Raw genomic sequence first — 14,839 nt, 5'->3', positions numbered from 1 at the left:
CCTTTCTCCCATCTAATACATCTCATTTACAGTCTCTGGCAGCCTCCTACATCAGGTCTCCAGGCCATGGCATCTCTTTCCTAGTGCCTGCATCACATCAGCATCTTGTGGTCTCCCCGAGACCTTCCTTATTTCTTTTCTCTTCCCCACTCCTACCATCATGACGCCTCTGCCATTTTGTTGTGTTGATTTTGGGGGTTTTTTTTATTTTTTTTTCCATCCTCTGCTCTTCTCAGTCACAGCAGCGCCCATTGCTCCTACCATTTTCCTTATGTTGAATAATTTTCACAGCTCCCAAATAGGTCCCCAGCATACTCTGCCATCATATCTCAGCTGCATCAGATTTCCACCAGTCATCCTTTTCTTTTTTTTATGCTGTCAAAGGACTCCAAGAGTACCCTGGAAGTACACGTGTTTTTTTGTCACTCCATCTGCTCAGCTTTCCCAGTTCAACCCTGCACAGCTCACTTACACTCTGAAATGTTCCCCTTCTAATACATAAATAAAATGATCTGGTTTTATCTTCCTTGAGCACGATGCCAGACATGTCATTTTCCTAGTCATTCCTCTTCCTCTACTTTTTCTCTCCTCGGTCCCTCTGTCTTGCTCTTTCTGTGCTCTCTAAGCAGCTGTGCATCTTCTGCAGTCCCTGGTCCTTATGGGGAAGAGCAGAAGTAGAACCCTAGGCCACCCTTCCTCTCTCAATGTACCAATGAATCCTCTTACCAAAGTCAGTGTTTTCCACCTGAAGCCAAGGTGTTTAACCACCTGTTTCACTGGCTGATCTCCCTCTCTCCAGGTCTCCTAAGATGTGCCCCGAGCTCCTTGAGAGGAGCCTAGACACCAAGAAGCCACCATAGGCTTAAATACGTATGGCTAAATATGAAATAGGCTTAAAATACAAATGGTGGCAGAGTATTTTGTAGCAGCCCTTTCAGTGCAGTTCAGAAGTGGCAAGTACAGAATGCAGCTGTACATGTATAGTGGTGACACAGCTGATGTGTCCATATTTCCCCCTCACCACCACAAACTCCAGTTAAATCATTGCACACATATGTGCTTCTTGGCTTCATGAGATGGTGTGGATGGTTCAGTAAATATAACGGGGTTTTTTTGGAAAAGAGGAGTTGAATCTCTAGAAAGTCAGTCTAGAGAACAGTTTAAAAGAAAACAGTCCAGAAAACACCCTGATTTTATTCAGGTAGTTTATTCAGATTTTATTCAGGTAGTGAAGTCCCTCACGAAAAACTGCCACATATATGAAAATACATTGGAAGCTCACAGGTTAGAGAAAAGGGACCTTCAACTATCTCTGCATATATATATAGGAAATATATGTGTGTGTGTGTGTTTGTGGTATGCTTTGCATACTAGACTTGGATGGCCAATGAAGATCTGGGAAGGGAGGGCCAGAACTGATGGTGACTTTTCATTTTAGGTCCTTCTGGATGTTTTGTGCAGCTGATAAATGATATCCCCAAAATAGGCAATAGCCAAGGGGCCCATGTAGCAGAGAGGGCCTGCCATTTTAAGGTCATGAGACCTCTGCATTCTGGCAGAGAACACTGACAGAGATAGATGGATTAAGTAAAATTGGAATAAGTAAAGTCTGGGTGCTTGGTGAAAAGCCCAAGATGAGTTCCAAATCTGCAATGGTTTTGCAAGTTTTGAAATACTGTGTTTCACATACGGTTGATCTTTATATAATAAGAATAATGACAGATGTCAATTAAACAGGAGAATTTAAGGGTATGCCTGAGATGTTTTGGTTGCAGCTTTCTCAGCAGAAAAGAGGAACTTGAGTTGTTGTAAGCTAATTCATATTCCACTAGGAAAATACTCCTAAAAGCAAGTGCTATTTAGGCTTGTGGGCTTAGAAATTTAAAATGGATTTCAAACATTATTTTGCCCCAAACGTACTCCCTGTGTCTTACTCTGTCTTCAGGAACCATCATGTACTATATGCCACTTGGCTATTCTGTAACATGGTAAACATTCACTTTGCACTGGTGGTTGCAGGTGGCTTTCATTTATGTTTAAGTAAATTATTTTGCTCTTTTTTTTTTTTTTTTTTTTTTTTTACACAGCATGTATAAAATCTTTCCAAAACTCACTTTGTGGGGAAAAGAGTTGGCAATTTTGTCTGCGGGTATGAGTGTCATAAGCAAGATGAGCCCAGTGGTACTGAACATAAAACTCTGCATCTAACCACCTCTTTGGCAAGTGAGGCTTTAGGTACACAAATCACGGGGGAAATTCCTTTTTCCAGCCACACCTCTCATAGCTTCACTGTGCTGGCACCGGACCTCACTGCCCTGTGCCTCTCCCCTGGTGCAGAGAGTGGTCACGGTTCCCCCACCCCGGCTGCATCCCGGTGCCCTCCTCCTCTCATCCTCCGTGCTGCAAAACTCAGCCTTTCCCTGCTCTCTTTGAGTACTAGCTTAGCGCTCGGCTTCCTGGGGGATTTTCTGTGGTTTCCGAAGAGGTGTTCCTGGGAGGAGCAGGAGGGGACTCCCAGGCAGGGAAGCTGGTGGAAGAGCGCAAGGATGAGATGCTGCCCTGCTGCTACCCCGGCGCTGCCGCCTTGCACCTACAGCACCGCTTTGATTCAAACGCTTTCGGTTCAGGTCTGCACAAGGTCTGGGTTGTTTGGAGATGAGCACAGTGTGCAGACATAAATAGTTCGGCAGCTAAAACCAAATTTCCCTAATGCTCAGCTCCTTCTGTTGTGGGGAAAAAAGAAAAAAGCAAAACAAACAAACAAAACAAAACCAAAAAGCAACTTTACCTTTTGCCAGGTCTCTCATGAAGACAGAGTAAAGCAAGGCATGCATTTAAGCAGATCTGACAGCCTACTATTTGAATGCCAAAACAAACCTTTACCAGTTCGTAAGTGGAATTAAATACGCACTTACTATCTGAGTAGATTTTGAACCAGAACTTGCTTTACTTTATCTGTCCTCATCAAAATAAAAGAGCCACACGTCTGCTCCCAGATATGTTTCTGTTTTTAAAGTGTTTGTCTGACATTCTCGCTATCACTTTAACAAAACTGCAAGTGTTACATGGGTTCAGTACTAAAAAGGGTGACCCAAGCAAAACCCCAGCATTCTCCTATGGCCTAAATCCTAAATTTTTCCTCTGTTGAAATCAATGGGACTATTAAAGATTAACCATCATGTACTTGCTGAATTACCCATGTAATCATAATAAGAGGCTACTGATTTGAACTGAATTCGGTATGGTTTTAAAAATTTAATTTGAAAATGCATTATATGAGATGCCTTTTTTATAATGAATAGCTTTAAAATACACATACTCCAAAAATAAACAGTGGAAAACTATGTTACTGCCATTGCTGATTAGGGATGGTGGTGAAGACTAGGACTATGAATACTGAGGCATTGTTTAATCCTTCTTATATAAAATTCTTCTTCTCTTAGTTTCTTTTTCCTTTATACAGGTAGAAAAGTAGTTGCAGTGTCTGCGTGTGTCTTGTATATATGTAGGTATTTCTTCAGAACTAGAAATTTATGTACGGAATGATTTTCATTTCAATAGTAAAATGTAGATAATGCTCTTAAAAATAGCTTATGATTTGCACCGTTTTCTAAAACATCAGCTCATTGTTTCTTCTCTGCCATGATAAAAGATAGTTCTGGGGAGTTTATAATAGGGATGCATGGTGTACCCCAAGCATCACTGACTGTATCTTGACCACTTAGGGTGAGGCCAAGGGAGTGAAGGTGTCTTGGTTTTGTCAGTGCATTCTTTGTGCAAATGTGTACTTTTTCACTGAGAAAGGGCCTGACCAAAGCAGACTGTTTCACAGAAGAACAGAGAGTAAATCCCATGCTGCACTTCTCAAAGTCAAGTTTAGAATCGTAGAAAGGTAGGATATTACAGCAGACATTCATTGCCAGCATTCTGGGGTCTAAATTACTCCAGTGCAGCAGATCTGTATAAGTCTTATGAGGAGCCTAGCCCCCCAAGCTGTACTTGGTGGGGCTATACCCAACCCAGATGAGGCATAAACCCTGTCCTGAGTTTCCAGATGCACCGTTTTCCTGCTGGTGCATTGATTGAGTAATTTGGGCAGAGGCGTAGCAGCCCAGAGAGCCTTTCTGCAGGACTGACAATTAAAAATAACATCATAGTCTCCTAGCATGAAGCACTGAGCACCAGCTGAAGATTTCTCCAAGCAATAGGATGTGTTGTATGGGGACACTTTCTTTTCAGTGGTGCTTCTGTGGGCACAACCGCCCACAGCTGTGAAGCACAGCAGATACTGGGAGCATATTATTATAAACACTTCAGTTTCTCTTATTTTGTTGCCAAGCAGATACTGCATAAAACACAACTCCCTCTCTGGAGACTGAGGCAGATTTTTATCTGGTGTGAATGTGCCAAGATGATAGTGGGTTTGACCCAGGAGTAAGTTGGGGAGGAGTTGGGCAGGCCTGGGACTTTTTGCCTGGAATGGCTGGTAATGTTGTAAGCACAGCTGGAGAGATCAGCCTGATAATTGAGGGTGAATGGCTAATATTCATTTGTAGAGCAATCCCAGAGATTGATCTGTTGGTATTATTCCTAGATGCCTAACAGACTGACATATCTAATTTTAGTATATTTCTCTTTTGGGAAAATCCCAAGTCAGATGTTAACATCTGCAGGCATAGTACACCTTATAGAGACGTTAACTTTAGTGGTCTTTAAAGCAATAATTGTAAATACTGAACAGAACAACACTGTCATTATATTTTTGAGGTATGTTTCCAACAATAATCCAGCTACAATACAGGCATGTAGCATCTATGTAACAGGAGATAAAGAAGACACTGCAATGTGTAGAGGCTGTGTTTATACTAGTAAGCCCCATCCTGCTCTTCAAGCATTCTTTTTAATCCAGCTACCACTCCAGTGTGTAGCCTTTATGCTTACTTCCCCTTTGATTCTGGTGCTGGAAGGTATGATATGAAGTCAGGCTGTGCTTGGGTGTCTGGCACTTCACTCACTTCACAAAAGAGGATGCATTTTAAGACTACACAACTGTATGCAGCCCTCAGTGCCTTCTGATAGAAATACTGCCTCTTGGAAACACTGCCTCTTGGAAACTCATCAGATGAGTACGTTATAGGATGTTATCATCTTGTAGGATTTTCCTCTCCACTGTGAATTGGGCCCCCCTAGAAATACTCCGGCACGTATAGGTTAAGCAAGTAGGATTTGCAGTGCATACTCTACCCTGCAGGAGTGTGTGGGATGGGCACATCCGCAGGTGATGGGATGTCCTACAGTGAGCACCCTCTGAGGTCTGACATTCACACAGCAAAACTAACACTGCAGCACTGTTTATGGACCACAAAGGTAGACATCAGTTAGAGTAGCCCATGATTTGCTAGCTAACAAACAGTAAACAGCATGCTAACCTGTTGGGCTCAACCCATGCCACTAAGTTACAATATATGCAGTGAGAACTGATTTACAAGCTGGGATTGTTGTTAATTCTGCCTGTGTGCTGAAGGATCTCCATTAGGTAGAGTATTTTACTATTTTATTGAGAACAAAGTATGAAGCCAAGTATTTGTTTCAACTGGATGCAAATTCCCATGCTCTGCCTGAATATTGAGTAGCATTTGGAACGTACTGTATGTTCCAAGGTAAAAGTACTCTTGCTGGAAGAGGCCACAGTGAGGCAGGTCATGTATTTAGTCAACAACTGGGTGATTCCATCACCTGGGACAGAAGGAGTCCAGATTAGCAGTTTCACTTGGCTTTTCAGAAGATGGGAGCTGATAAACTCACTGACCTAGCTGGAAAAAATAAGTCAGCAGGGGAAAATTATCTCACTCTCTGTGTTGACATTACTGTGGAAAGCTATCCCGGAATTGAACAGCGTACATTGTTATTTTTAATACTGTCAGCTAGGAAAACTCATTGCACCTTCGTTGTATCATGTTATTACAGGTATGGTTTTGAAAAGAGCAGTTCCTGTGGTGTGATTCTGATTTCCCATGTACTATTTTGCCCAAATGCAGTACTTGAGACCTTGCCTACATTGGCAGCAAGCTGTCATGTGAATTTGTTGCATCCTAGGCATTCCGTGTGTTACGGTCGGATGTAACATTAAAGTTTATTTTTGTTTTGGATACACGAAACAAAGTCCTACCATAGAAAAAGGTTGAGTGCAAGCAGATTTTATTTGACAATTGACACAGGCAAAAATGTAGAGCCAGGCAAAGAGTTAGAGAGGAAAAGAAGATATAAGAAAGAGAGAGAAAAGAATGAGTAAGAAAATGGTAAGAAAGAACAAGAGAAGAGAGGAGAAATAAAGGGTAAGAAAGTGGGAAGAATGAGAGAGAGAGAGAGAGTCACCACCAGGGGTCCAGCTGTCCGGTGAGGTTCTTCAGGATGGCACTGATCCTGGACAGGGTCCAGTGCAGAGATGGTGGTGGGTCAAAAGACGACCAAACAGTCAGAGCACGGACAGCTATATATACCCCTGAGTCCTTTTGTTCTGAAGGGGCAGCTGTCAGTCAGCCAGGGTCGCTAGTAGGCAGGCTGTAGAGAAACAAGACATCCAGGTGCCTCAAGTTGCCAAAGAGTGGGTGTGAGTCCACCTGTGCCTGGTTAGGGCAGGCCCCTATTGCCAGGGGGCCAATAAAGGTGGGACACACACCCACAGAGAGAAGCTCACTCTTGTGAGAGGCAATGGGGAGGCCAGCAGCTCATCGAGCCTCAGGAGCAAGAAAGGCTCCTCCCGCTACAGCAGGCTGCCTGGAGGGGAGCAGGAGGGTGTAGCCCTCCACCCAGTCATCAATTCTTACCTGCTTCCAGAAGCCATTCCTCCTCTCTTCCAGCCGCTTAACCAGGTACATCGTGCCTCCAGAGGTGTCCCAGCATTGAAGGTTGGCCCTCAGGAAAGGGGAGTAGTCTCCACCCATTCAACAGGTCTTTTCTTCCTGATGCCATCCTGATGCCATCCTTGCTCTGCTCCAGCCCCCTTAGCCAGGTACTTCTCGTGCCTGGAGGGATGTCCCAGCACTGAAGACTGGCACTCAGAAGAGGAATAGCCTCCACCCAATAGCTATTATCACATCCCGAGGGGTCACCCCTGCTCAGCTCTGGCCAGCCAGCTCCTCCACCCTAGCCAGGGCTCTTCATTTTAAAATTGCTCTTTTGAGACAGTTGCAAATCAGTGAGGTCAGACTCACACACACACCATGTTAATTCATCCAGTGTGTGTCTCTGCAGATGTTATTTCACTCCACTGAGAAGGTGAAGCAAGCTATCCTTCACAGATTTCCACAAGGAAAGCTGGTGCAACACACCTAGCCCTCTGTAAAGTCACAGCACACTAAATTCCTGTTGCAGACAAGTACTCCTATTCAGTGGGATGGGTTCAGGCCTAAATCAATCTGAGACACCATTCATCTAGCTAAACGGAGTGTTAGAGGGATGCAGCCATTACAATACAAGCAAAAACCTTAAATTAAAATCTAGACTTAACCTCAGCAAGTCTATCAGAGCATGCTTCCAATTCAGGTTTTTTCCTACTCAGTTTAGAAGGCTTCTGTACATTTTGCTATGATTCATCCCCATATTCCACCAGTCTTTTGTGCCATCAGTGTCAGGAAAAGGCTTCAGATTAAAAAGTAACCCTCAAAAAAAAAAAAAAAACCAAACAAAAAAAAAACCCCCAAACCTTAAAAAGGGTTGCTGATGCATCTAATCCCACCATTCCTTTAGCCCACTTTAGACTGGAAACAGGTGAATTAGTAGCAATGAGGGAGCAGTAAAATTTGGTGGGGAAGTGCCTAAGAATGGGGCAAAAAGTTCTTAGCTTTGCTGCTGGAAGATTCTGCCTCCTTTGGAAGACAGTTTGGTGCTTTACTCATCTTAATTCTGGCAGTTAATGGGCAACATACGTACTGGTGCAGCATTCAGCCTCACTAAGGTGGAAATCAATCATTATTAGCGTTTTGTGTGCCACTGCATTAAAATGAGATGAATAAAACTAATTACTCCTGAAATGTGACCTTCCACACAGAAGGCTGGAGCTTCACAACCTGGAAGTGAGACTTTATTCAGAGAGACTGCACTTAAGTATAAAACACACACACAAAAACCCTTCGAAACAGTAAGAATGAAAAAATCAGAGCCACAGTGTACTGCTATTCTGTTTTCATAAATGGGTAAAACTGCAAGAGGAAACAAAATCTTCATCTTGGTCATTCCCCTTACTTTCTCTAACAGCAGTCCATTTGAATACCAAACCTCATCCTATCGTGACAAGATTGAAACTTTACATGATTTTAGTGCAAAATTGAATGTATTCCTTAATCTTTAAAAAATAAAAGCAGGCAGCAGCCTTTGTTTTAGGGAAACAAGCCAAGCAAATGCAGAGCTGCTCTGTGACTCTGGTGACCTGGAGGTCACTTCGCTGCCCTCCCACAGGCTCTGGAGCTTCTTTAAATCCCTGAACCCCTCTGTGCTTCAGTCCTGCCATTTGCCAGGCAGGAGCAGAGCCAACTTTAAGCCTAGGCTGCTGATGTAAAGACCTTTTGCTTGAACAAGCACTTAGCAGGAGAAAGGATGCGTTGCTTTTTTTAAGCTCTTAATACAGTACTATAAGAACAGTTTCAGTGCTTGCACATAAGCAGTGTTTAAAATGAGAGAAATAATTTGATCATTTTAAGAAACAGAAATTTTACCTTAGTTTTTACAACTTCCTACAACTCCTTTTTTTTCCCTCATGCATACTTTGTATTGATTTTCAGAGCATGTTTAATTGCAAGATTTGATCCTGAAGGAGGCAATTTAAACGTTTTATAGCATTTTCAAGCCACTCATAAAAGCACTGTATTTAAGCCAGGCATGATTTATTTATTTTATTGCTGATATTATTATTAGCTTCTAAAATTAAAGTTAACCCACCTCAGTGCATAAAAAAATACCTAAGCTTCTCAGAAATCACAGTGACTGTCTTCTTCATTTTCTTTGGTTACATAAGCCATAATTCCAGTCCTCGGCCACCCAAAATATGTGATAGAAGCAGTAGGAAAAGATAATAAGGTAAATAAATGGTCCCCATTTTATCCAATACCTTTCTACTACTCCCCTAAGATTTTACTGTTCCCATTCAGAACATTTTTTTCCTTAAAAAAAAAATTTCATCATGGTTACACAGTCTGACTGTAGAGCACGACCAGCAGATCATAATAGCAAGTGTCAACAGGAAAAGATCTCCTGGAGCCCATTAGATGTTTGAGTTCATATCTATTATTTACTGAATGATGTGAATAATGAACAAATTACTCTAAATCATTGCAGATTTGTGGCCAAATCTCTAGTAAAAGGGAGAAGTCAGTTAAAGCAATTACAGAACTTATTTGCAGGGGAAAATTTGCCCTTGCATTGGTATTATGTAGAGAAGACATAACACCAGCACGAGAATTAAGAGGTAATTCATGCAAATCAATTAGGGATACGAAAAAATGGAAGCTGAAATAACAGAATTGTGAAGGAAATTCTTACAAAATGCTTACGTGGAGCTATCTGCCCTATTCTGTGTGGTCTATATTTACGCAAGCATCAGCAAGTTAGACAAGTTTGGAGATTGTCACTCCAAGTTATGCTTGCAGTGAGTATTTAGAGGAATAAGGTAGATTAGGTAAATCCCATGCCTTGGCAGATCATTGGGCTGCCATGCCTGATTTGTGCATGAGTTTGGACTAAATCTTTTTCTCAGAGGATACTGGATCGGGTCAGTAGTGCCCCTGGTGTGAAAAAGTAGGTGGGTTTGTTACTTAGGTTTGTCTTCATAAAGGTAATGACAGTTTTGTAGCTATTATACAAATGAACAGAGGAATCACAGATTACAGAATTGAAGGAAAATACCAATTCCTAGCACATAGATTGTGCAGCAAACAACAAAAGGAACCTATCCTAAAATAGAATGGTATCTAAATGTTTTTCTGTTGGCTTCGTGGAGCACATATGGTGACGCCTCTTCGTACATTTACTTGAGCAGTTCTCTAAATCGAATTTCATTTTAAGGTAAACTTGAAGATTATGTAAGAGGAAATTGTGTTTTCATGGCTCCCCCTCTAAGAAAATACGTGGTGTCAGGAGTCACATTAGCAGACATTATCCAAAATTTTATACCTGTTAAAAAGTCATGCTCAGCATCATATTTAATTAGCTCTAAATTTTTTCATTCATCACAAAGTCAAAGGCTTTCCAAATTAATGCAGCTATTTGAGTATTTTTAGGCAAGAGTCTATTATTTAGAGCCTATTTAAAAAAAAAAAACATGCCATAGGTAAAGCTCACAATGGAAGTAATTTATAATATTCAGTGACCTCATTTTATACTGTTTTGCTCACTCGACACTAATGCATATGATGCCATGTGAAATTCTCAGACGAGCCTGTCTGCAGGACTTATGGGAGCCATAAATGGATTAAACCTCTCACTCCTTGCTTTGGCAAGTGATCAGTTACATTTAAATAAAGGTCAGTCTGTCTTTACAAAGAACACAGTGAAAGCAAGCTTAATAGCTTTCCCTACTGAGCCTAGAACATAACTATTTGAAGCATAATTAGCAACGGGGTGCCAGTCACTGATTGTCCTTTTTGCTTGATTTTATGTGTGGGGAGTTCCAGTATTCCCCATTAGCGTTAAGAGGGGGCACAGTGCTAGTTATCAAATTGACAGTCATGACCTGGCCTCTGAAAGCAGCTGTAAAACATTGTTTGGGAAAATAAGGATGAATGCCAAATGCCATACCAGAAGCAGGGTCGTAGTGCTACAGATTGGACAGTGGTGGCCCATGCCATGACTTCAGATAACGATGTAGGTAAGATACCTGATTCACACGAAAGCTTGGACTTTGTTGCTTTAAATATCAGATGACTGTGGTAAGGAGATACACCATACACTCAGGGAGATACCTACCACTCAGTGCCATGGTCTGGTAACCACAGTGGTGGAGGATTAAAGGTTGGACTTGATAATCTCAGAGGTCCTTTCCAACCCGGCTGATTTTGTGGTTCTGTGATCTGTCCTATTATCTCATCTTATGAGCTCTGTGTTTTGAATTCTTTATAAAATACTCTATACCTGTTCCTTTCAGCATTAACAATGTGGTCAGCTCTGCCATCTGTTAAAATGTAGATAGGATGTTCCGTTCAGGAGGAGTGGAGTGAATCAGCTACAGCTGCCCCTACACTAAAAGGTACTGACCACAAAAGGGCTATTTTATCAAGTTAATTAAGTATTTAGCCTACATGAGGCATTTAAGTGTAAACGGGATCGTAGAATCATATAATGGTTTGAGTTAGAAGGGACCATAAAGACCACTTAGGTCCAACCCCCCTAGCATATTTTCTGGTTCTTCAGCATACATCCATTTGGGGGGAGGAGGAGGATGAAATTTCTTGACCCATACTTGCAACCCTTGTGGCAGAAATGTTAATAATCTACAGGTGGAAAGCTGAAACAGCAGTTTTGGAATTCTTTAGTCATTCTGAAAATCCTAACAGTGATCTCTGAATTACCTTGACCTGCCTGACTGGAGCATCAGCTTCTAAAATCCAATGATTGCTCTTCAGTATCATCATCAGCTTATTCGGCACTGATTGTTTTATGTAATATTACCAGGGAATGGGTAAGAGCAAAACGCTGTGAACCGGTTTATGGGAATTTCTAGAGATAATGTAGGACCAGACCAGAGAAGTGGATATGGGACAGCAAATCCAGCAAAATAATAAGGAGGAGTAATCAAAAAGCAGCAGAGACTGTGGGATTAGATGGAAGGATCTATTAAGTAAAGATAAACATGATACAAAGTATAATGAGAAAAAGTTTAGGTTTTACAATTCAGTTGTGATACCAAGACTGTATTTTTTACATTTGTCTCTGTACTTTTATCTCAGCCACTCTCATCTGATCACTGGTTGATGGCTGCATTCCCAGCTCAGATCTACTATGAGAGAGCAGAGGTCTGTGTCTTCCAAATGTGCCTTGGTTATCAGTCACAAAAAAGAACCCATAGGAGGATGACAACCAACCAGGAATTAAGATAAAAGCATGCACCCTTCCTGATTTATCTGCATTTGGGGGTTAAACACAGGAATTTAGGTCTGCAGTTTTTATCTCCTTTCATGAATACTCTATCTGGTTTAAGAGTTAGTTAAATACAGTATAAAATGTAGGAACTTCTGAGAAAAATAAAGCTGGTTTTACAAGCCCCTAGGTATATTAAAGACCAATGCCTTAAGCAGTTCTGTATCAGTTCTACCATTCTTGCATCTCTAAAATTTATTTGTGCTTTTTCTGTTCCACTTCTAGGATTTCTTTTACCGATGGAAAATTTGTATGGGAAGTGGAGAAATCAGTGACTGATTCACTTGACAATGTTCAGCTTATATGAAGGTTTCATTTTTTTACAGATGTCCTACAAAGCAGCCAGCCAGTACTCTGCCTCCAGCATTGGCACTTCAAGGTCGAATTTCTTTGTTTTCACCACAGGTCAGATCCCATCACCAGGAAAAACTAATTTCAAAGCATCTTCCATCACAGGCACTCTGAAATAATGAAACGAAATGGGCAACCAGAAAAAATTTTTTTTCTTTAATCCATCAACCCTGCGCCAGCGATGCAGAACTCTTCTCAAGCTCTGGCAGTAAGGTTTGCTGGTCAGGTAGCAAATGCACTTCTGTGGCTTAGATGTCCATAATCATTTCTCTCTTCTGCAGGACATTTACTTCAAGCATTGGTAATCGCTGGTTCTGTCTACTTTGAGTCTTTTAGCATATCCACATTAAGTTTTTCCACATGTTAATTTGAATACTTTAAACACTGGCTTTGTTCTCTATTGTAGGTCATGGGTTATATGGGACTTTTGAAATGTTGTCCTCCTGGAGAAAAACTAGAGAAGACCAACACGTAAAAGAGAGGACTGCAGCTGTATTTGCAGACTCCATGCTCTCGTTTTCTCTCACCACTGCCATGTACCTGGTCACTTTTGGGATAGGTGCCAGTCCCTTCACTAACATTGAAGCAGCCAGGATTTTCTGCTGCAATTCCTGTATTGCAATTTTCTTCAACTACCTCTATGTACTCTCCTTTTATGGTTCCAGCCTCGTGTTTACTGGCTACATAGAAAACAACTACCAGCATAGTATCTTCTGCAGAAAGGTACCAAAGCCAGAGGTGTTGCAAGAGAAGCCTGCATGGTATAGGTTTCTTCTGACAGCCAGATTCAGCGAGGACACGGCAGATTCAGAGGAAACAAACACTTACGAGAGTCATCTTTTGGTGTGGTTCCTGAAACGCTATTATTGTGACTGGATAACAAACACTTACGTCAAGCCTTTTGTAGTTCTCTTTTACCTTGTTTATATTTCCTTTGCCTTAATGGGCTACCTGCAGGTCAGTGAAGGGTCAGACCTGAGCAACATCGTAGCGACCGCGACGCGGACCATTGAGTATACGACTGCCCAGCAGAAGTATTTCAGTAACTACAGCCCCGTGATTGGGTTTTACATCTACGAGTCCATTGAGTACTGGAACACCAGTGTCCAGGAGGATGTGCTGGAGTATACCAAGGGCTTTGTGAGGATATCTTGGTTTGAAAGCTACTTAAATTACCTTAGGAAACTCAACATATCTACAGGATTGCCCAAGAAGAACTTCACTGATATGTTGAGGAACTCCTTCCTGAAGGCCCCTCAGTTTGCCCATTTTTCAGAGGATATCATCTTTTCAAAGAAATACAACAACGAAGTTGATGTCGTGGCCTCCAGGATGTTCTTGGTGGCTAAGACAATGGAAACCAAGAGGGAAGAACTTTATGACCTCCTGGAGACCCTGAGGAAGCTCTCTCTCACCTCCAAGGTGAAATTCATTGTTTTCAATCCATCATTTGTGTACATGGATCGCTATGCCTCTTCAGTGGGAGCCCCCTTACAAAACTCCTGCATTAGTGCTTTATTTCTGCTCTTCTTCTCTGCATTCCTGGTGGCAGATTCTCTGATCAATGTCTGGCTCACTCTAACTGTTGCCTCGGTTGAGTTTGGAGTTATAGGTTTTATGACCTTGTGGAAAGTGGAACTAGATTGTATTTCTGTGTTGTGCTTAATTTACGGAATTAATTATACAATTGACAACTGTGCTCCACTGTTATCAACCTTTGTCCTGGGCAAAGAGCTCACAAGAACTAAATGGGTGAAAAATGCCCTGGAAGTGCATGGGGTAGCTATTTTGCAGAGCTACCTCTGCTATATTGTTGGTCTGATTCCTCTTGCAGCTGTGCCTTCAAATCTGACCCGTACACTGTTCAGGTGCTTGTTTTTAATAGCATTAGTCACCTTCTTTCACTGCTTTGCCATTTTACCTGTGATACTGACTTTCCTGCCACCATCCAAGAAGAAGAGGAAAGACAAGAAGAATCCTGAAAACCGTGAGGAAATAGAATGCGTTGAAATGGTGGATATGGATAGCACCCGAGTGGTTGACCAAATTACAACAGTCTAACTTGTTTGTTTGTTGCTTTTTTACACTAGGTCTTACTAAGGGGGAAAAACAAAACAAATCAAAACAGTACTGACTAAATACCTGGAGAGAGGAAAGGGTTTGGAGGTTTTCCCTCCCCCCTCTACGCTAAATCCAGGAATATTCAAAATTATGGGAGAAATTTTAAATTTTTTTTTTTAAAGGAGCTGAGGGATTGCACCTTGCTTAGCTCCTGTAATAGATATTACAAGAGAATTTGCACACACATGCAAAGAGAGGTTGAATGTTACACACATGAAGTCAGACCTAATGAGAGAAG

At 41.7% G+C, this 14,839-nt stretch overlaps 1 protein-coding gene across 1 annotated transcript in view; it reads left to right on the top strand.

Moving 5' to 3' along the window:
- The window catches only part of PTCHD1 (patched domain containing 1), a 35,915-nt gene extending 21,374 nt beyond the window's left edge, over positions 1–14,541 (top strand). Inside the window, exon 3 of the mRNA XM_030455187.1 lies at positions 12,887–14,541. Coding sequence (XP_030311047.1) covers positions 12,887–14,541 — 1,655 coding nt within the window. The remainder of the gene's footprint in view (positions 1–12,886) is intronic.
- Positions 14,542–14,839: the final 298 nt, after the last annotated feature.

The sequence above is a fragment of the Calypte anna genome, chromosome 1, assembly GCF_003957555.1.
Source record: "Calypte anna isolate BGI_N300 chromosome 1, bCalAnn1_v1.p, whole genome shotgun sequence".
Classification (NCBI taxonomy): Eukaryota; Metazoa; Chordata; class Aves; order Apodiformes; family Trochilidae; genus Calypte; species Calypte anna.
Note: the sequence above shows the minus strand (reverse complement) of the source record. Positions and strands in the feature narration are given on the sequence as shown.